A 22,296-nucleotide genomic window follows, 5' to 3' on the forward strand; every position below is an offset into this window, starting at 1 on the left:
TTTCCTTTCCTTCATATTTCAGGAACGTGACAGTGTTAATCTGTTTCTGTCTGCTATGACTACTTGCCTCTGATTGGCATTACACTGTTTAGTCTGATGCTTCCCAATTCATGTCACAGATAACTATGAATGACTTCTAGTATCAATATGTGAATTTCCTGAACTACACTAATTAAAGTCTGGAATGCACAATGATTCTTCTACTGTCCGTTTCTTATGTGATATCTATATGCACAGAATGAGAAATAATGATCTGTACTACAACTTACATAAAAGAAAGCTATCAGTGTATTGGGATGAGCATGTACTGTCAAGTTCCACCTCTGATGTAAAAGTGCCACATTACATAAACAACTGATTTTCTTACCTGCTTTTAATGTTCCTGAACCAAAGCTAAATGGTTTGTTCTAGCAGTAGTCAATACTGTAACAAAATCTTGTAGTGTCACTTGACATCAGTTGTAATATTAAAAAGGCACAATAATCCTACTTATAGTAACTATGCAAATCGCAAATGTGTATAACAAAACAGGGATTTATTCACTAGGCATGTCAAAAATATTCCACAATTTATGTTTTTAGCTTAAGACCCATTTAAGCTAATTGTCTTTTTCCTTGGAATCCTTCCACACACAATAATTACAGGAAGAAAATCATTTTATCAAAGTATATGTAGTAATTCACTTTTAATTATAAATACTGTACAGCTCAACATCAGCTGGCAATTTAACAGATCACATTTAAACAAAAATAATCATTAAACAAAATCTGTATATTTTACAAAAAGAATGCATGTACAGACAGTATTTAACATTGTATAAATACTAAAATATAAATAATGTATCTTCAGAAGTTCCAAGAAAATGTTTGATTCTGTAATATATTACATTGTTTTTTCAAAAGAAATGTGTAGTTTCTCTGGAAATTTCAAAAAATGGCATGTTCTAAATACATTTCAATATTGTGTACTTTAAATAGGACAATTTATCAAAAATGAAAATGCATACTAGATAAAGTACCCTGAAAGAATTTAGTTTTGAAGAACATTTTCATTTCAAAAATATATCACTCTAGGTGCTCTTAAATGTTACGACCAAAATACTTCTAAAACTGTACAGTCCGGCTGTACATCCATAAATACACTTTTTTCTTTTCTTTTTACATGACTAATCCAAATGAAAGTCGAAAGGCCATTTCTACTGCAATTTCTGTAACTGAATCATGGAAGCACACATAAAATTCCTGAGGGTGCGGATCTCTTAGCAGCCTCCTGTGGAAAGAATAAAACAGTTTTAGTCAAACACAACATGAGTTTCACTACTTTCAGAAAAAAAAGTCCTTTAGATTTTCTAAAACTGCTTTAAGCATTTCAATGTTACACCGATGAACAAAGCCTTCCAGTGCAAAAGTTTTCTCCTTATCGTTTACCTAATAAACATTGGCCCATTTCCTTTCTATGCTTACAAACCTTGATGAGAAGTTGCTAACAGTTGTGTTAAGAACTTGCCATAAATCTAGATGCTGGAGTCCTTACTTTCTGGATTCCTGTCTGCAGGCAGCCTGACTGGCTGGCCCAACTTCCACAGTTTTACCTTCCCCCCAGGTCTTTTGCCTTGGCCCTCCCTAGGGCACATAAGTATCATCTTCAGATCTTTCTTGCCCCAGATAAAGCCAGGTAGAAGACCCCAATGCCAAAGACCCAGTGGACCAGATAGAATAGCCTTAAGTGCCCCAGATCCACATCAGATGCTCCAAATCTCCCTCTTCATGAAGTAGGTACAGATTAAACAAAGAGAGAGAAGCTTGGTGGGAAAGTGAAAGGGAAGGTGCAGGTGAAGAACAAAGCTGTTAACCCACATGTACGGTGAGCAGGCCAGAAATGAGGGTAGGTTGAAGGGAAGCTGCACTACAACTGCGAATCTGCCTAAAGTTAACATTTATGGAAAGTTCATAACACAACTGTACTATGTTCATCTTGGCATTCACTATTGCAGTCCTTACTTTACGTAAGACTGCCAAAACACAGGGCAAAAAGTGAGGTGAAAGAACAGAATCAGAAAATAAACCAGGCAGGATAGTAGAGGCATATGTTGCCCTAGTTCCAGATGCTACTTCTAAAATCCCTGAGACATTGTGAAAAGTGTAAGTTGCTACTAAAAATAGCCCATAAGGTGACCCTCTAGGAAAGACTGCAGTGGTTCTATTCGAGTTGTTCTGATATGCCCTGGGACAACTTTGTCATGAACAAGTATAACAAAAAGAAGTGAAATGAGCAAGACATTTACAACGGGTCTTGTTCGTTTACTGGTTCCCCCTTTTCCTTTTGCAGAAGAGAGAAACACCTGATTAGTTTTCCAGAGTATGTTTGTCCTGTGCAGATAAAACCCCAGCTGTCTATACACATCAAGGGAATGAATGGTCCCTTTGTGGAACTGGAAAGAAATCTGATATAAGTGAAAAGCTTGATTAAAGAACAGCTCAAAACATACTTTAGATATGAAAGAAGTATTAATCAGAAGGAATACCCTGGTTCTGGTGAAACAATAAGAAGGGTTATTGCACATTAAAGCCTAGAGTTCAGAGATTCTCCTAGCATAGGTAATAGCCCATCAAGACAGAAATATAGCATTTTTCAAGAAAGGGACTGTAGAGTAGCTGAAGCAGCTGGCTCAAATTGGGCCAAGTCAACTATTCTAAACATCCCATTGTGGAGTAACCTTGTTTCTTGGTGGTGTAAGAAGGAAGCCCCCACCCCCTTCAGAAACTGTTTAACAGAAGGTCTAGAGTACAAGAGAGGATCCATTCGTACACTGGATAAAATGTCTGAAGCACTCACTTGGACAGATGTACAAGCTAAAACAGTTTTTTAAACATCTGACAGGGATTCAAAAATCATAGCCACTTTTGTCTTGTTGGGCTGAAGGTTCCTTGATTGGCACAACAGTGGGAGAATCCTTTCCATTTAGGTAAGTAAGACTCCCTTACAATTTGTTTCCTACTTTCCCTAATCATCTCCAGTAATTAATCAGAATATATATGCCAATCTGGAGTTAGTGTAAAATCATCCACACTGTCAGCCTTAGAATGACCAGATTGGGGAACCTTTGTTTTGAGGCAGATCATCTCTCATCTGAGGCACCAGTTTCCATATTTGTCTTGCCAGTCTAAATGGGGGATCCAATATTGCCTTGGTCAAGTGTGTGTTACTAGAAATAATACTAGCTTTTCCTTCTCAAGTTTTAGTAGTACTCAGATCATCAATGGTAGAGGATGGAAAGCATATAAAAACAGGCATATTCAATCTATGTAGAAAAACTATTTTCCAAGCTCCTTGAGATGCTGTCCTGCAGTGAAACCAACTTGGTTGCCTAGTTAAATCTAGAAACACATCCCTCTCCAGCAGCTATTTCTGGGGTTTACTGGTGATTTGCTTAGCCTGACTACAAGAATTTTTTTTGATGAGATGCGATTTAGGCTGCTAACAGTTAAACATCCTCGATAGAGTTTTCCCAAGCATACATAGACTGCCTTTACAAAAGGTATGAATGCGTTCCTCTTTCTTTGTTTATGTATCACATCACTGTAGGCCTATCTGTCATTATCTGGAAGGCCCCACCCTTTAATACAAAGGTGATGGTCTTCAGAGTTAGGATGACCACCATCATTTTTTTATGTTTACATGTTTTTCCCTCATCATGAATTCACATACTCCCTGAACTTGGAGAGTACCCACATGACCCTCCCCCAAAGCTAGATTTGAGGAATCTGTGATGAGAGTCATAGTAAACTAGGGTACTTTGAAAGGCATCCCATGGTTTTGCTTGCACTAACATCTCCTTTTTGATGTAAAAAAGAGGAGGAATGGTGGTCTCTAAGAAATCAGTATGCTAAGACCATCTGTTTCTCAAGCACCACTGAAGCTTCCTTACTTATAGTTGGGAAAGTGGCACCAGAAGGATCCCATGGAGTCCAACAGTCTAAGAAACTCCCTTGCTGAAATTGTCTCCTGCTGTAAAATGCTTTGGAAGTACAACGTCAGAAGGGAGATTTTGTCCTGTGAGAGGAATGCTCTGACGGGTGATACCTAGATGTGCCTACAAGGAAAATGAAGTTTGTTGAGGGTGTCAAGTTTGATTTTGTTTTGTTGAAAGTGAGGCTCAGATTCCTGAAGCAATACAGGATGACCTCAAATGAAAATCCCATGTTGTGACTCCACTAGGTTTAATCAATCATTCAGGTAGGGTTAAATTTGGATGTTCTTTGTCCTGTTAACAGGCAATTACCACAGTCAGTTATTCTGTAAAGACAGTTTGCAGTAGACAAAAAGGGCAAGAATGAGCATTGGAATAGTCTTCTCCTGGATTAAATCTGAGAAACTTCCTGTGACTTTTATTTTTTATTTTATATAGTTGCTAACTGGCTAAACCCACTGAACACGAGTTTCCCTTTTCATAGGCAAATTGGTAACACTGTCAGACCAAGTAATTTGCTCAGTCACACAGCAGGCAAACGGAAGAGGAAGGAATAAAACCCTGTACACCCTTGAGTAAAGGAAGCATCTTACTAATAGTTTAGAGCCCTAATCTTTTGTACCACTAGATTATATTTTGTGATAGGATTATGATGATATGCAGCATTTAGGTCCAGATTGCCAATCCAGGAAATCAGCTGAAAGATATCAAAGTTCCAGCATCTCTTTTTCAGATTCTAATTCAGAATCCCATCTGCCTAAGCATGGAATGGTAAGAGTGTTTTGAATTATGGAACTGTGAAACACTTGTTTAAATAGAAAAGGTCCAGAATGGGTCTCCTCAAGCCTTTTCTTGGGACTACAAAGAGTCCTTTTTTCAACTTCCAAAGGACTTAACCTTACAGCTAAACTACTTACACACAATCATTCCATTTGTTCTACAGGTATGACTGCCAAGCATTCCCAGGTGAAGTGACAATCCTGTGGCCCATTCATTTCTGTCCAGAAACCCAATCAGCCCATTTGTTCCTGCAGTGGTAAGAGTTGGGTGGTAGGGAGCAGGCCAGCTTATTGGTCTACTCCTTCCTGGTACAGCACTGCCTTCTCACTGGTAACTCCCTAAGCTTCGGTCTGTGCTGCCATTGTCAGGAGAATTCCTCCACATGCAAGATCCTGCAGTACATGCTTTCTCACAGCAGCAGACCAACCTCACTACTCACCAGATTTAACATCCAGTGTTCCTGCTAGTTATTATCCAAGTGCAGACCACAGCCACTAACCCCCCACCACCACCCCAAGTGGGGACCAGCAAAAAACGTTCACTCCCATTCCTTCCACCCAGCTCCTACAGATGCCTGAGCTGCCATTAAAAAGAGTCTTGGGTAGGACCCTTGTCCTTCCTTTTCAGATGGGGCCTTACCTATGGTGGCAGGGTGCATCTTTTCTGTCAAGCTGCAGGTATGAGGTCTAAGTGATAAAATACAAGGCTAGGTAGACAAAGACTCGATACCAAACACAAGCCAACAAATGTAAATAAAATCAAAGTATTGAGCCACACAGCCACCGGATGCAATATTTATTATAAACCAAGGGGGCAAGCGCTTTCACGATAAAAAAAAAAAATCGCTTCTTCAGACTACAGCACTGCAGAACAATTAACTATTTAAACATTTAAACAGCCAATCAGCTGAAAACAATTAAAATCAGACTGACCATTAAGAAATATCAGCATAGACATACAGACAAAAACGATACTAATTTCATGACCTTTAATCATACTTTGACTTAGGAAAGGGGTCCATTCCCATCATGGTATTAGAAATCCAACAGACTTGGAGAAATTAAAAAGGCACAAAAACAACTTTGAGACATAATTATTCATAAAAACAATATTAACATTTTGTATTTAATAGAATCAATGCTGTAAATTTTGTGCATGCAGAAAAGGTTTTAATGTCACAGCATCATCAATACCAGGTGGTTTACTGCTCCAAGGTGTATAATCCATTTCTGTTCCGCAATCTCTGTTTTAAGTCCCTACCTCTAGTATACTGTTCCACCACTTCTAGTGCAAAAAACTTATATGTGTGCTGTGAATCTTGTGCTTTAACATGCCTAGCAAGAGCATTTGTTTCTTTCACATTCCTAATGTCCCTAACATGTTCCAATATATGTTCTCAAAATGAACGATTTCTTGTCTTTAAGGCCAATGTACATACAATTACATAATTTTTAAAGTTTACTAGTCAGCTTTCTAGTGATGAGATTCATTTCCTAAATGTTAAAATCAAGAGAGCAGATCTTGGAATGCTTTACACTAGCTTATATAGGAAGCCTAGTAGGGGGAACAATTTCCTCCATAAAAATAGTATGCACCCAAGACATGTACCTAAAAATGTTATGAGAGGACAGACTAAGGATAATGAGGCTACACAATGATGATACTCAATTGGCATTGGCCTTAAAGACACTGAAGAGAGAGTTCTTGGCTAGAGGCTATTTAGAAAAGGAAACAGATGCATGTTTTTAACAGTGTTCATCAGAAATAGACACTAAAGGTAGACCTTATTTCTCTGATTATAATATAGCTAATGCCAGAACGAACCAGTGTCAAGTGCAAGATAAGATTAGGGTTCCTATGACATATTACAGTGATGTTAATATGTTTTGTGACATCAGGAAAAACTGGTACATCCTACAAGCATCAGATGACCTGAGTGAGTATGTGGGTGAAAAGCCACAATTTTCTTATAGAAATAACCTGTCCCTTAAGAGACAACTGTGCTATAAATCTACACATGATAAACCTTTAATAGATTCACAAAGCCTTGGTACATATCCTTGTAGAGGGTATTCATCCCATAGTTATATCCACACAGGCTTTAGTTATATGCACCCAGGAACAGGTATGTCCATTGAATGTAAGTTTTATGCCAACTGTAAGACTAGAAATATAGAATGCTTATTCGAAACATGTTAATGACATTAGCAATGTACACAGACTAAATGTGTGACACACTTAAGTTACAAACACACAGTTAAAGTTGAGGCACTAAAAGAAAGAAAAGGGTTTATACAGAATTAGAGATTATAATACAGAGAGGTATGAAAGAGTGAGATTTGGCGATAAATTTAAGATAAGAGGATTGATCTTAACATTACAAATACACAAACAGAACATGCAAACAACATTTATAATATATAAAGCTTAATTCTGTAATTTTTTGCATTATTTTCTTGTTTCTTAATGCTGTGTATGTCTATAATTTTGTAATATTTAATGGTTTTTTTTTTATTACTGTTTGTTTCAATTGATTGGCTGTGTGTCTGTAGTGCTGTTTAATAATGGTGAATTTGATTTTTAATTGTTTTTGTACAATTATTAAAAGTAATAAATTTTGTGATTATAATAAATGTGGCTTTATCTGGTGGCTGTATTTACATGTTGTTTTTTTTTATTGGAGGGACTTGTGGATTGCCTGGTGGCTTGGATTGGTTTTTTTTGGACTTATATTGTTTTGGAGGAGGTTTGGAAAGAATTGTGAAGAACTTGGGATTGTTTGGAATTGTAAATTGTAATCTGAAAGTTCCTGCAAAGAAGGGAATGGAAGTATTTCTTTCTCCCTTGGGTGTGGCTAGCTGGAATATGAGTCTGTGAATGATTGAATGGAGATGTATGCGGGTGAATCCATGAGGTGATAGTGATAGAACCTAGGAATCCCTCCCCTGAGGTCCCCAGAGCCCTTCTTTACCCCGAAGTTTCTCTCTTTCTTTCTCTTTTCTTTCTAGTTTTCTTTTTGTTTCTGTTTTTCTTTTTCTTTAAGATTTTGGCACTTGTTAGGGGTAAGTTCTTGTTTTGTTTAGGGTTGCTTTCTGACAATTAGGGGCTTCTTTAGTGACTTGCCTGATTTAGAAGTTTCTGTTCTGTTTTGTTCTTTTCAGACTGCAGTTTTTCTTTCCCTATCCTTGGATGAAAAGAGGAGATCCTTGTCCAGAGGTGTATAATCATTACATGGTCTGTATAATCATTACATGGTCTGGAAGAGGCAATTTTGAAAAGAGAGACATTTCATGCCTGCCCTTTTGGATTGCTGCCCTGTGCATCAACACCACATTTTGATAATAACAATTTTTATGAGCAATCTCCTAATAAAGATAAAGCATCTCCTTTGCCATATCCTCATCCAGATAGCACAGACTGCTGATATGAAATATGTGAAAATCTTCTCTTTGGCAGACGAATGTGAGGTTGGAAAAGTGTACAAAAGTGTAATTGAAAAGAGAAAATCTCAACTTTCCCTGTCATTGAGAACAGGATTACTGGATGGAGCTCTAGGGCTTCTGATGCTGAAATGCAATTCTACAGGATGGTAAAGTTCACTAAAAGCAATCAACATTTAAAAAAAGGCTGTTGTTAAATCAGAAGAAGTAGGAATCCTCGTGGAATCCTTGACTGAAGAGGTTCTCAGGGAAGAGGGAGTAAAGACTCACAGATGGATGTAATAGCCAATGCTCCTGGATGCAAAGCCAATGCTCCAAGATCAAGCAGGCTAGCTAGGCCTCTGGAGCATAGCTATCCTCTCACTGATAATTAGTCTCTCACTCAAGGCTCTAACTTGTCTCTATTCTATCTCTCATGCTGAGAATGGTGAGATCTGCAGATCTTCTGATCTTCTGAGAAGAAACCTCCAAAGACACAAAAGCCACAGCAAAAGCCACTGCATTTGCTTCTGAATCATGAGAGTCAGAATCTTTAGGTGGAGGTTCCACCCTTCTATTTTCAGAACAGACCACAGACACCTCTGGTATTTCTAATTCTGTCCTTTTGGATTTCAGTTAAGACATGAAAACCTCATCCAGTTGAACTAGTTTGTCAGCAGAAGTCTGGAAGTGTGTGTGTGTGTGTGTGTGTGTGTGTGTGTGTGTGTGTGTGTGTGTGTGTGTGTGTTTGGGGGAGGGGGGCTGAGACACTGATTGACCTAGGATGAGGTAAGCTGTCTGTCACCAGTTTGGTCATCAGTGTCTTGTACCTTATGGCTTCAGGTACAAACATCTTGGAGGCCTCGGATCACAGGGCTTACACAGGAGGGACCTCAATCTGGACTCCAGGAACCTCTTTGTGGATCAGAATCACGGGGATCCTGCCTTCTCCTTCTGTGATAAGAACACAAGCCTCAGAAACTGAAGGACGTTTGGTTTCTGGAAGAGTGACAGTGGTCTGGGAGGACATTCAAGATCCTGACTACATGACAACCTGTGTAGCTTTTCACCAGAGGCCTCTGCTGTGACTAACTCGGAGGGGAGGAACTGCTAAAGCACCTCTCTGTGTCTAGAATCCCTAGACCCAGGCAGAAGAATCATCCATTGGGGTGTATTCAGTTCCATGAAACTTCTCACTGTTTCTCTTAATAAGAGTGCTTTTTTTTCAGTGGGGGATTCCTAGAGGCTGTAACCAATGGCACTGCACCAAGTAGTAAAAAAATGGGGATTCCAACCACAATAACCACCAAGAACAGAAGTAAAAAGGCTGGAAGGAAGCACTCAGGTCCACAAATTCTTCCAAGGTTTAATGTCAAAAATAAAGACTGCATCAAGGAACCAGACACGCACATTTTTTTTTTTTTGCTGTGAATTTCTAGACAGAATGTCACCTTTTATGGATTTGTTCTCTGGTAAAACTGGCACACTGCAGACAGGAGTCCACACCCCTCACTAGGATGAGGTAGAACAGTTTGTGGAAGTCTCTGAAGGTGAATCTGCTTCCTGCACACAATAGAGTTGTTGACCTTAACAAATACTTCTGTATTAGAACACTACTGTCGGAATCGGACATTGCTCAGTGTTAAAAAATGGCCAATGAAGAAAATTAGAAAAATCATCTATGGGATACTTAAATTGCTCCTGGAAGAAAGATGAAAACACTGTGGAAAGTACAGTTGTCTAAGAATTTAACATAACAAGTAGATGTCCTAGTCATCACTGTTGCAGCATTCCTTACAACAGGGATATCCTGCCAAGGATAGCTGTACATCCGGCCAGCATACCAAAGCCTTGGGGTCTTCCATGTGCCATATGTCAGAAGTATATTCTAAAGTCCAAAGCATAAGGTACATAAGTGATGTACAAGTGCCAAATCCTTGGAACTGAACTGCCCCTGAACAGGAGCAGGCAATGAGAAAGAAAAGAAACATGGTACATGTACATCCAAAAAGGATGAAAAAGAAGACCCTTTGGCCAAAGGAAGGAGGGACTGACAAAGTACTGCAACAGTGATAAGTAGGACATCTACTGTTATGGCAAGTTCTTATACAACTGTATTATGCCTTTCCTTAATCACTGTTGCAGTATTCCTTATAACATGGAGAGTAGTAGAGCTATTCTAAAAGATGGGAGGGGAAAAGGGAACTGAGGAGCCCTCCAAGAACCCATGTAGCATGGGTCTACCAAAACTTGTACTGGCCCTACCAATCAGAAACAACTTAAAGTGCTTAGTAAAGGTAAGAAGAGAACACCAAGCAGCAGCTTCCAAAATGGATCTACATTAAGACCCTTGAAAAAAAGCTCCAGAAGAGGCAACCACCATAGCGCAATGAGCATAAAGAGAAGAACCTGTTTTTTTTAAACAGTACACAATTTTTATTACCTTCATGAATATAATGTGTAACCATTTCAATATGTTCAGACTATTCATTACAATTATGAGTATCTAGCAGACAACATATTAGTACTCCATCTTCAACACAACATATTACCTTTATCTTAATACACATATTACATGTAATATAGCAAAGAAGGTTGAAGGATCAGATGAGAAGGAAAGAAATGTAGAAAATGCATAAACATAGTTGCAAGTATAGAAAACTTCTGGAAGAGCCTCATGTTGATCAGGAAAGAACACAGGAATGGTTAAGGAGAGGTGAATTCAAACCAAGAGATGAAGGGTTAATATTGGCAGCCCAAGACAGTGGGCTACGTACATGTTGGTTTACAAAGTCCATTGAACACATGGGAGAAACAGACAAATTTAGGTTTTGTAAAACCGAATTGGAAACATCTGCACACCTCTTTGCTGGCTGTGACATACTAATGGCATAAGGACTGTAGGCATAATAATGTGGCAAGACTGTTGCACTGGGGATTGTGCAATCATTATAGTACTGAAGTAGCTGAAAAACACTGGAAGCATGAGCCATAAAGCACCATAGAAAATGAAGTTTATCTTACATGGGGTCAACCATTATCAACAGTTCAAAAGACAGATGCTGGAAAAATAGATATAGTGGTCCATGAAAAGAAGATGAAAGTAGCATTGATCACTGAAATCATTACACCCAGTGACTACAGTGTCTTGCGTACAGACAGACACAAAGTCATAAAATATCCGAATCTGCAGGCAGAAACGAGAGCAATGTGGAAGAAAGATACCTGGACAGTTCAAATAACAGTAGGAGCAACGGGTCTTATAAAAAAGAACCAGAATCACGCACCAAAGAAGTAGCCAAAACAGGGCACGAAGCAGCAGTACAGTCCAACAAGTTTAATGGTACGAATCCAGCCAACACAATACACAACACAATACAATCAAGCACAAACGCTGAAAATTTCCAGAGCGTTTTCATAAAATCTTCATCAGATGTATGCAACCCCAGAAACTAGGAACACTTAAGCTAAGCAATTAAACAATTAAAATTGACCAATCAATTCAAACCTATACATCACGGTTGTGGTCAGGATTTAAAGCAATATGTGTAATGAGCTGTACAAATTGTATACTTAATACATGTAAATATACCATTAAAAACTATAAATGTTCTATATTCTAAAATAATAAATTTTTTTTAAAAATATTAAAACAAAATCACTTCTTTGGTGCGTGATTCTGGTTCTTTGTTTTTTTTCGCACACATCTGTGGCTTTGTATCTTATAAAAAATAATCTACAATTGTATTTAGATATGTTACAATGCATGTAACCCTGTACAAATTGCAGTAGGAGTCATTACTGCACACATTGTGGGTGCTGCGAAGAGCTCTTCTAGCTGACATCAAAAATTGAAACAATACTAATTTCATGAACTTTAATCGTACTTTGACTTAGGAATGGGGTCCATTCCTGTCATGGTATTAGAAACCCAAATGATTTGGAGAAATTAAAAAAAAAACAAAGAAGGTTGCTTGTTTACAGTCTAATCTATTTGTCAAGCATAACGTATGCTCTTTACTAAGTGCATCGCCCAATTAATCTACCTATTTATATCAGGTTCCCCAGAATTTCCTTGAATGACGTTTCTTCAACAAATGCAATGGGTGTGGTTTAATGTCGAGTGTATTGATAGTCAAGTGATGGAAATGTAGATGTGTAATGTTGAGACAGGTAAGTGGGGTTGGAAAGGTGAGAGTGTTTTTGTATGTAAGTTAGGATTAAGGTTTGGTATGAGTGAAGGATAGGTGGTGTATATTTTTGTGTGAGTTTGTATATTTTGGGGTTAGAGTCAGGGTTAGGGTTAAGGGATAGATATAGTGTTGTTTGTGTGTGTTTCTGAATGCTTGTGTGTTTCAGTGTGTCTTGTGTAGTGGCAGTGTTACAGGAAGGTTTTTATGAACTTAAGATGTAGGTTTAGGGTTGAAGGAAGGGGCAGTATTAGGGTTTGGGTTAACACTCATTACTAAGGTGGTACTAGGAGGTCAGAGTCCCCCTGCCCTCTTTAGTAATGGGTGCTAACCCTAACTCTAAAGCTGCCCCTTCCCTCAACCCGAACCCTATACCTTACCTTCATTAAAGCCTTCCCATAACACTGCCACTATTCAGATGAATTTGAGGCTAGTGTTATGGGGGAGGGGGGTTAGTGTTAATATCGGGACAGGAAACAGTTTTCCTTTCTCAATATTATTTCATTCAACATTTTTCATTTTCAGAACTGTACAAGTTCAAACTTTTTTTGTCAGTATTTTCAATTCAATGCTAAATTAGTTTGTTCATACACAATAGAACCTGTTAATGACACTGGGTTGGTGCCATATTCTTATGTACTGCCTTCCCACCTACAGTTCCCTGCTAGTGTAATTCGTATTCACATGAGCTCTCTTGCTTCACTCTCATCCCATAAAATCCAAATATGCCACATCTGTAAATGTCTTATATGTACCTTCCCTTTTAGTTTTTTTTCTTTAGCTTTCTCTAGATCATTTACCATATTTACAAATATTTTGTTGTTAATATTGTTATGAACAACAGTTTATCTGATCCAGGAGTCATTTCCAAGTCTGGTGTCAATCTTAAACTAAATATCTCCTTAGTCAAAGTGAAATCCTCTATAAATATATTCATTATGAGAGATTGTAAATACAGTTTAAATTATCACAGGTTATTACATTCCCAGAATATATGACCCCAGGTTCCCCTCACTTGCAGATCACATCTCCAATATTATCTGATGTGCCTAGATACGTGTTAAATTTTTACTGGGATGTAAAATACTTATGGAGACCGTTTCATGCAAACATTTTTAATCTCCTGCTTTCGGTTACATATCTTTATCATCACTGAAATCTTCTTCTGACTGTAATCTGCTGAAAGTCACCTATTTATCTCTTTTTCCTAGTTTGCTTTCAAACTAGTCATTACCTTTTTCATTCATATGTAAAAGGTTATTGTGGATTTGGCTAAGTAGTTTTTTAGTTCCTTTCTCTGAAACTTGTCTACTGTCTATATATAGAACTACTAACCATATTTTCTCACTACCCCCACCCGGTTAAATATTCTATGTTTTTAGCTATTCTTATCAGCCCTTATAAGTAGGAAGCTGCTTGCCATTAAAGTATAACAAAAGGAAAATCCAAGAAGAAATGGTTTGCTTAGGAACTGACAAATCCAGTTTCTTGTCCTGAAAATAAAAACGTTAATCATATTTCCTAATATCTTTAGTCTTGTACAAATAACATCTGAGCTGTCTAGCAAATCTAAATAAAAGAGAATTCTCTCACTGCTGTTTTCAGAAGCAGGAAATAAGGAAGAAAAATGGATGGACTGATTCAAAGACAAATCACTGACCTCTTTGGTCATAAAAGAAGGACTAGCTCTGAGAGAGAGCCTGTTTTTGTGAAGAAAAAAAAAAAAACAGAAAAGGAGGAACTGCTTGAAGTTCAGAAATTCTCTTGGCAGAAGTTAAATCCACCAACAAGACAGGTTTCCACTACAGAGTTTTAAGGAGGAAGAAGCTCTTGATTCAAATGGTGACAGTCAGCTTTTCAAGAACAAAGTTAAGGTCCCAAGAAGGAGGAATTGTATTTATTTATTTTTGTTTAGAGGGGTACTGCACTGATCAATACTGACCAATTTCAGGCTCAACCAGCATAAAATACAAAACATTTCACAAACAAAAGATACAGAAATGCAAGCCATAACAGAGTAGTTCAGACTAATTACACAGAAAAAAAACTGTGTACATACATTCTAGTGAACAAGCACAGTGCAATGTACAATCATGCAGAGTGTGATGTACAATATATACATTAGTTTCTAAAGTGGGTCAGTCTTCTGTAAATCTTGGGATAGGAGAAGAGATTCAGAAAGGAGGCAGGTTAGGTTATATGTCTTGTGTTGAAACAGAAGCATTTGACTTGGATGAAGAAGTGCTTTTTTGCGATGCGTTCCGAATTTGGAACAAGTGTTGATTTCCTTCATGTCAATGGGGACAGCTTGCCAATGAGTAGGTGCCTGAGTGGAGGAAAGCATGTGCCATGCTCTGGAGTTTGGTTCTAGGGGTAATGAGAGTTGTTGTGGCTTGTGAGTATTGTCTCAGGTTGTATAAGGATTTTTTTTTTTAATGAAGTCTAGATGCAAGGGGAGTAAATGTGTGCAACTGGGGTAGTCTGTCAAGTTGGGATCCTAAAAGTAGGGTAGATCTTTGTTTTATGGGTAGCCTTCTGGCTTTTTCTAGGCAGATACAGTGATGCGCACAGAGAGCTGAGTTTGTAATGAACTGGCAAATGCAGTTAGTGATAGTCTGGAATGTGGTGGTGTTTTTCTTGGAGGCAGAAGGAAAAACTGGGAGCTCATATTCAAGATGAGAAAGGAGAATTCTCTTGCTAATGGCTGCACTGGCTGGTTGGGACAGAAAAGAAGAGATCTTTGTGGCTCAGAACAGGGTGGAGTTTATTTTGGCTCTCACTTTGTCTATGTAGAAATGGAAGTTTAGTAATCAAGTCATAGTCCTAGGTATTTCAAGGTGGAGGTTGTCTCAGTGGAATTGTTGTGTAGGTCAAGGGTAGTTAAAGAATCAGGCACTTGATGAATTCTCTCAGGAGTTCCAAAAAGCATAGCTTTTGTCTTGGTGGGGCTGAGAAGCAGTTCCACTGGTGGAGCTCCTGTAAGTCTGAATGGAGTTGGCATTGAATGTTGGCGTGAGAGTGACCTGATCAGGAAATGACCATGTCATCTGCACAGAGGATAAGTGGAAGATGGTGGAGGTCACAAGGAAGTTTGTTAATGAATATGGAGAAGAGGAGGGGGGCAAGAATAGATCCTTGGTAATAAGTGCAGCTTTTGATTGGGAACAGGATCCTATTTTAACAACAAAGCACCTGTCAGTGCTGAAGATTTTAAACCAGGGAATGGCGTCTGGACTGAGGCTAATTTCAATTAGTTTGTTTTTCAAAAGATAGTGGTCAATGAGGTCAAATGCCTTTGTCAGGTCTATAAATAGGGCACCTGTAAGGAGGCTGATATCAGAGTTCAGCAGGATGTCATCAGTTAGGGTCAAAGTGCTGTCACTGTACTTTGTCCATGCCAGAAACCATGTTGTTTGGAGGAAACAGGTGGTACTTCTGGGTGTTTGCCCAAAATTGGCGAGATGGATATTGAATGGAAATGAGAGGCATCTTTTGAGTTGGATTGCTTTGGGAGTGGCTTAATTACAGCAGTTTTCCAAATCTGTAATGATGTTTTGTGTGAGTCATAGATTATACATGTAGTTGAGAGGAATACAGATGCCCTCTGCAGCAGTGTATGAACCGGGGGTTTATATTGTCAGATCAGGAGGGCTATTTGTGGAAGTATCTTCAAGTAGATTATAGACTTCTCTGGGACATATGCATTTGAAGTGGAAGAGGGCAATGCATGATCTGTGGGAGGTGTGGAGTTTATTCATGGGCGATTGCTAAATTCATTAAGGAAGTCTGGAGAAAATTTTGTTGCACCACACTGAATGGTATTTGTAGACAGGTATCATGAGGAGGGTTTCTTCCTGTAAGTAAGTTAACCTCCTTCCAAAAGGCTTTGGGGGGAAATTTAAAAGGGTAATTTGTTTCTCTATTTGAAGATTTCTTTTGTGACGTCTGATTGACTTCTTGGATATGTTATATAAGACTATAAAGGAAGTGCAGTTTTCAGTTGTGGGGATCTATTTCGATGTTTGCCATGCTTCTTCCCTTAAAGTTAAAACATGTTTGAGTTCAGTGGATAGCCACTCAGTTTTGGTGGGCCTATAAGCCTGTGATTAAGTAGGAAGAATTTGTCTTGCAGCTGGAGTAGACAGTTGGTTATGCTTACATCCTTCATATGATGTATTAGAGTCATATAAAGACAAAGTATAGTTGTGTACACTTACCATAAATGTAGATGTTCGAGTGTATTCACTGTTGCAGTCATCACACTTGGGTTATCCTGCCAGAGGTAGCCCTCAGTCGGCCTGAATACCAGAGGTGTAGTATTTCTGCGTCAGTTGCTGTCGCTCCAGGACTGACGTCAGGTCGTCAGTGGTATAAATTCAGGCAGCCGACGCCACTACATCAGTTTTTCTTGCCCCAACTGTCAGGAGCCCCAAAACAGGGAGCTAGGTTATGGTGGAAGAACACCACCAGTAGAAAGTGAATACCAAAAATTCCCTGTAAGGAGAGAGGAAGAGATTGAGAGAGAGACAGACAAGTGGGATGGGGGGGGGCCAGGACTGCAACAGTGAATACACTCGCACATCTACATTTACGGTAAGTGTACACAACTGTACTATGTTCTTAGTGTTTCACTGTTGCAGTCATCACACTTGGGTTGATTCCCAAAGCTGAAGAAAAAGAGTGGAGGCAGTCAAGATGCCTGGGGGCTGGTTAGGATGCCCTGCAAGACTGTGGTGGCAAAGCTTGCCCTGGATTTGGAAAATATAGGTAGGTGGCAATGCTTGGTGAAGGTATGAACAGAAGTCCATGTTGCAGCCTCCAGGATGTCCCTGGTGGGGACCCCTCTGAGAAAAGCTGCAGAGGTGGAGGTTTTCCTGGTGGAGTGTGTCCTGACCCCCTTTGGGGGTGGTTTCCCATGCTGTTTGTAGCAGAAATGGATGCAGTGTGCTATCCATTTGGAGATTGTTTGGAAATGGCCTTGCCCTCTGACCCTGCTGCGTAGCTGACTAGCAATTGGTCAGTTTTTCTAAAGGATCTGGTCCTATCCAGATAGAATCTGAGCTGTCTGTGCACATCTAGAGAGTGCAGAATCCTTTCCCCCTTGTTTCGGGGATTAGGGAAAAAGGTGGATAAATGAATGGATTGGTCGAGAGCCACACTAGACACCACCTTAGGCATGAAGGAGGGGTTAGTCCTGAGGAAGACCCTGTCAGCATGGAAAATGATGAAGGGCTCTACAGCCATGAGTGCGTGTAGTACTGAAACTCTTCTAGCTGAAGTTATGGCTAGAAGCAAAGCTGTTTTCCAAGAGAGGAATTTTATCCCTGCTGAAGCTGCAGGTCCAAAGGGGGGTAGGATGAGCTTTTCCAACCCAAAGTTAAGGTCCCAAGCTAAGGTTGGAGCTCTTCTGGGTGGCCTTAAGTTGTTAGCCCCTCTTAGGAACTGTTTGATGAGAGAGTGCGAGAAGAGAGGTGGCTCTGTGCTGAAATGAGCAGAGATGGCAGAGGCATGAATTTTAATAGAAGAGAATGATAGGCCCCTGTGTAGTAGGTCTGCTAGGTAATCCAGGATGAGAGGTAGGGAGGGCTGTGCTGTTTCATCTCCCTTAGCCTGGATCCAGGTGCAAAACCTTTTCCACTTGTCAGCATAGGATTTTCTAGTGCTGGGGCGTCTGGCCTCACGTATCACATCTAGAACTTGTTTGCTTAGGCTGGCAGTTTGAAGAGGTCAGGGAATAAGGCAGGCTGCCAGGGTGAGGGTCTGCAATTGGGGATGCAAGAATTCTCCATTCTTCTGAGTCAGGAGTGTAGGGATCTGAGGTAGGTGCCATGGTGGCAGGGGTGATAGGCTGCACAGCAGTGGGTACCAGTGCTGGCGTGGCCAGTCTGGGGCAATCAGGATTGCCCTTGATTCTTTTCTCCCTTATTTTGAGCAGTACCCTTGAAATGAGTGGTAGAGGGGGAAATGCATAGACGAGAGATTTACCTACTGGAAGGATAGAGCATCCACTTTCCAGGCCTTGCTGTGAGGTTCCCTGGTGCAGAATTTGCTGAGCTGATGATTGGAGTGGGAGGCAAAGAGATCCACCTTCAGGGTGCCCCATTTCTGGGTTACAAGGGTGAAGGTTCTGTGGTCTAGCTGACACTAGTGTGGGTCTAGCAGGTTTCTGCTTAAGTTGTCTGCCAAAGAGTTTAGGGATCCTGGCAGGAATTGTGCTAGTAGGTGTAGCTGCATGGCTGAGGCTGTGTGCCAAAGGGTCATGGTGAGCCCTCAGAGAGGATAACAGTGAGTTCCCCTCCCTGCTTGTTGATATACCACATCACTGTGCTGTTGTCAATTCTGATCAGTAGAGGCCCCGGGGAGAGTAGGGGTCTGAAAGCTGTCAGGGAGTGCTGAACAGCTAGCATCTCTTTTTGGTTGATGTGCAGATGTATTTGATTTGGGCTGCAATGGCCCTGAATGCACCTGCCATCCAAGTGTGCACCCCAGGCATAGTCTGATGCATCTGTGGTGATGGTCTGCGCGGCATGGGGTTGTAAGAAGAGAAGTCCCTTGTTGTGGTTGCATGCTGCTGCCCACCAAAGAAAATCTTTCCTTAGACAAGGTATCATTGGTATGATAGTTTCCAGGTCTTGAGAGGGTTGACACCAAAGGCTTTTTAGGTACCATTGTAGTTTCCTCATATGCAGTCTGGCATATGGAATGAGTAGAATGCAGGAGGCCATGAACCCTAGAGTTTGCAGGATTTTCCTTGCAGATAACTAGGTTCTGGTGGCTAGTTGATAGAAGTAGCCTGTCAGGTAGGCTTGTTTTTCTGGAGTAAGGAATGCCATCTGGGATGCTGTGTCCAGGCTTGCTCCCAGGAATACAATCTTTTGTGTGGGCACTAGTTTTGATTTCTTTTTGTTGATAGTGTACCCCAGGGAGGTCAGTAGGTCCTTTACAAAAGTCAGCTGCTGTAACAGCTTTTCCTGTCTGCCTGAATCAGGCAATCGTCTAAGTAGGGGTAAATCTGAATATTTCTTTACCTGCAAAAAGCAATGGTAGGAGTCAGGCATTTTGTGAAAACTCTGGGAGCAGTGGATAAGCCAAAGGAAAGCGCAGAGAACTGAAAGTGCATTGATCCTGCCCTGAAACTTAGCTAATTCCTACAAGATTCCCTGATTGGGATGTGTAGGTAGGCCTCTTTTAGGCCTAGGGTGGCTAACCAAGCATCCTTGGAAAGCATAGGAAGAAGCTGCTGGAAGGTGAGCATTTTGAATTTTGGTATTACCAGAAAGGTGTTTAAAATGGATAGGTCGAGGACTGGGCGCCAGGTGCCCTCTTTTCTGGGTATCCGGAAGAGTCTGGAATAAAAACCTTGGCCTACCTGGTCTGCAGGAACAAGTTGTATTGCCCTCATGGAGAGCAGGGAAAGGACTTGCTTTTTGGCCTCTGCCCACTGGTTTGGAGGAAGATCTGGGAATCCTCTTGGGGTTGGCAGAGTGTGGAAATAAAATTTGTATCCCTGGGACATTATTTTGAGGACCCATCGGTCATTTGTGATAGAGGCCCAGTTGTTTGCATGGAAGGAGAGTTTTCCTCCTAGGGGCCACAAGCAGGTGGGCAGAGGTAAAGGGTGGAGGTGTAAAGTCATTGTGATTTCTTACCATAAGGGGGTGGCTTAGTACTCCCTGTTTTTGAAGAGGAAGAACTCCATTGCTTAGATCTCTGCATTCCCCGGGGCTGCTGTCTGAGGGTCCTGCTTCCTCTGGGTCTGGGCTGAGCTGGCCTGGAGGAGGCCAGAAAGGACCAGTGCATGGAGAGGCAATGCCTACTGAACCTCGGAGGCTGGATCTGTAAAAAGTCTTTAACTGTCTGGATAGATTTAGCTTTTTCTTCCATCTTTTTTAAGACCTCTTCTGCCTTGGTGCTAAACAAAATATCTTTGTTCAATGGTGCGTCCAATAATTTTGATTTGACATGGTCTGGCGAGGTCTGTTCCTTAACCCAAACATTCCCTCTAAGGACAGAACCTGTGACTGCTGCCCTGCAAGATGCTTCTAGGGCGTCAAAGCCACATTTGAAGGTGCGCTTAGTAATTTGGCTTGCAGAATACATAAGCTCTTGTAATTCTTTATTTTCTGCACAAGCAGGAAAGGAAGATATTTTTTGTTTGAGGAGTTCCATGGTATGCTTCTGATATTTCGGCATGTGGAACGGACAACTTAGTGCTCTAATAGCAACAGTAGCAGAGGTGTACACTTTTTTAACCCAATCTGTCTAAAGCTCAGGAATCCCTGTCTGAGGGGGTGAGATTCTTAGCTGAGGTTGATTTAATTCCCTTAGGTCCTTGAGAGATGACTTCTGGGTCAGCAATAGGATTTTTGAAAAGGAATTTGGGAGAAACAGGGACTCTGTAGTACCTGTCAGGTTTCCTGGGTGCAGGAGTCAAACTGGATTCCATGAAAACATCACCATCAACATCCAGGACAGGAGGAATGGCTAAAGGTCTGTGCTGTGGTAAATCTAAGAATTCCCTGAGTCTCTTTTTTGACTGCGGATAGTCCTGACATTCCCATTGGAGATGCTCCCTTAAAGTATGAAGGGTTTCACCAAATGAAAAATCTTCTGATGGAGAGGCAGAAGGAATGGATTCATCTGCATCAGAATCCTCATAAGCATAATAAGGTCTTTCGCCATTTTAAGCATTTGAGATTGAGGCAAGGAAGCAGGTGCCTGAGCTTGGGTTGTTTTTTTGGGAGTAGTTCGTACCCTGGGTCTTAGAAAGTCGGTAGTTCTAGAAAGAACTGAAGACGCGAAAGTCGTCAGTTTGTGTCGAGTATCGGTAATGCGAAGTACTTCCTTGGAAGCCGGTGCCTGCTCAGTGGCTTTGGACCCATCCAAGGTAGAGACATCCGCAAGATCCTTAGTCGAAGAAGAGTCTCGCAGCATACTGGACTCTGGAAAGGGTCTCAGTAGCGGTCTGCGAATCCACAGAAGTGGGCATCAGGGGCTGCAAAAGCGCCTCACTGAGGACCTGAGAACAGACGGCTAGCTTAACGGAAGCGTTGGAGGCAGTTTTAGACATGTGCGGTCTGTCTCTGTCTTTATCCTTACGTTTTTTCAGAAGATCGGGTAGTCGGATGGCTTACTGAAGCCATATCGGAATTCAAGGACTGACAGCAAAAATATCTAGCTACAATAAGCGCCAGATAATGTATAGTTTTGGCGTTGAACAAAGCACAAAAGCGACAGCAAGGGACATCGTGGTCTGGGCCTAAACAGGTGACGCAGTAAGAATGGAAATCTCGGTGTGGTATTTGCTTTCCACAGGCGAGACAATTGTTAACTTTTTCTGACATCGGTTAGAGCAAGAAAAATGGATCCCCAACGGGGTACTTAGCTTTAGAAGACTTCAACTTCAATTTGGAAATGAAAACTCAGGTAGCGGCCAACCGGCACTCGTGTGAACTGCTTCGGGCTCCTCAGCAAGAAAGACTGATGTAATGGTGTCGGCTGCCTGATTTTATACCACTGATGACCTGACGTCAGTCCTGCAGTGACAGCAACCAACGCAGAAATACTATGCCTCTGGTATTCGGGCCGACTGAGGGCTACCCCTGGCAGGATAACCCAAGTGTGATGACTGCAACAGTGAAACACGAAGAACATCATATGGTTCCAGTTGAGGGCTGTGAGAAAGGTTCTGAGTTTTTCTATGTTTGCGGTACTCTGGCTTCTGAAAGATTTTAATATTCTTGGTAGTTTTATAGGATGTTTGACAACTGTAAAGGTGACTGGGCAGTGGTCTCTCATTCAGTGATGGTGGCAGAATATTTATGTCAGAGACAGAGTTCGGCAGGTTTGTAATAATCATGTTGTGTCAAGTGTTTGGGGGGACCTGAGGTTAGGTCTTGTTGGTTCTGTTATGAGTTAAAGAACACCCAAGTCTGCA

At 40.8% G+C, this 22,296-nt stretch overlaps 1 protein-coding gene across 2 annotated transcripts in view; it reads right to left on the reverse strand.

Moving 5' to 3' along the window:
* Positions 1 to 518: 518 nt before the first annotated feature.
* INTU (inturned planar cell polarity protein) overlaps positions 519 to 22,296 on the reverse strand; it is a 1,478,455-nt gene continuing 1,456,677 nt past the window's right edge. For both annotated transcript variants that reach the window (XM_044061672.1, XM_044061671.1), the window contains exon 16: positions 519 to 1,269. In XM_044061672.1, coding sequence (XP_043917607.1) covers positions 1,158 to 1,269 — 112 coding nt within the window. In that variant the 3' untranslated portion in view covers positions 519 to 1,157. The remainder of the gene's footprint in view (positions 1,270 to 22,296) is intronic.

This window comes from Protopterus annectens, chromosome 2.part0, assembly GCF_019279795.1.
Source record: "Protopterus annectens isolate FY-2018-M chromosome 2.part0, PAN1.0, whole genome shotgun sequence".
In the NCBI taxonomy this organism is placed as follows: domain Eukaryota; kingdom Metazoa; phylum Chordata; order Ceratodontiformes; family Protopteridae; genus Protopterus; species Protopterus annectens.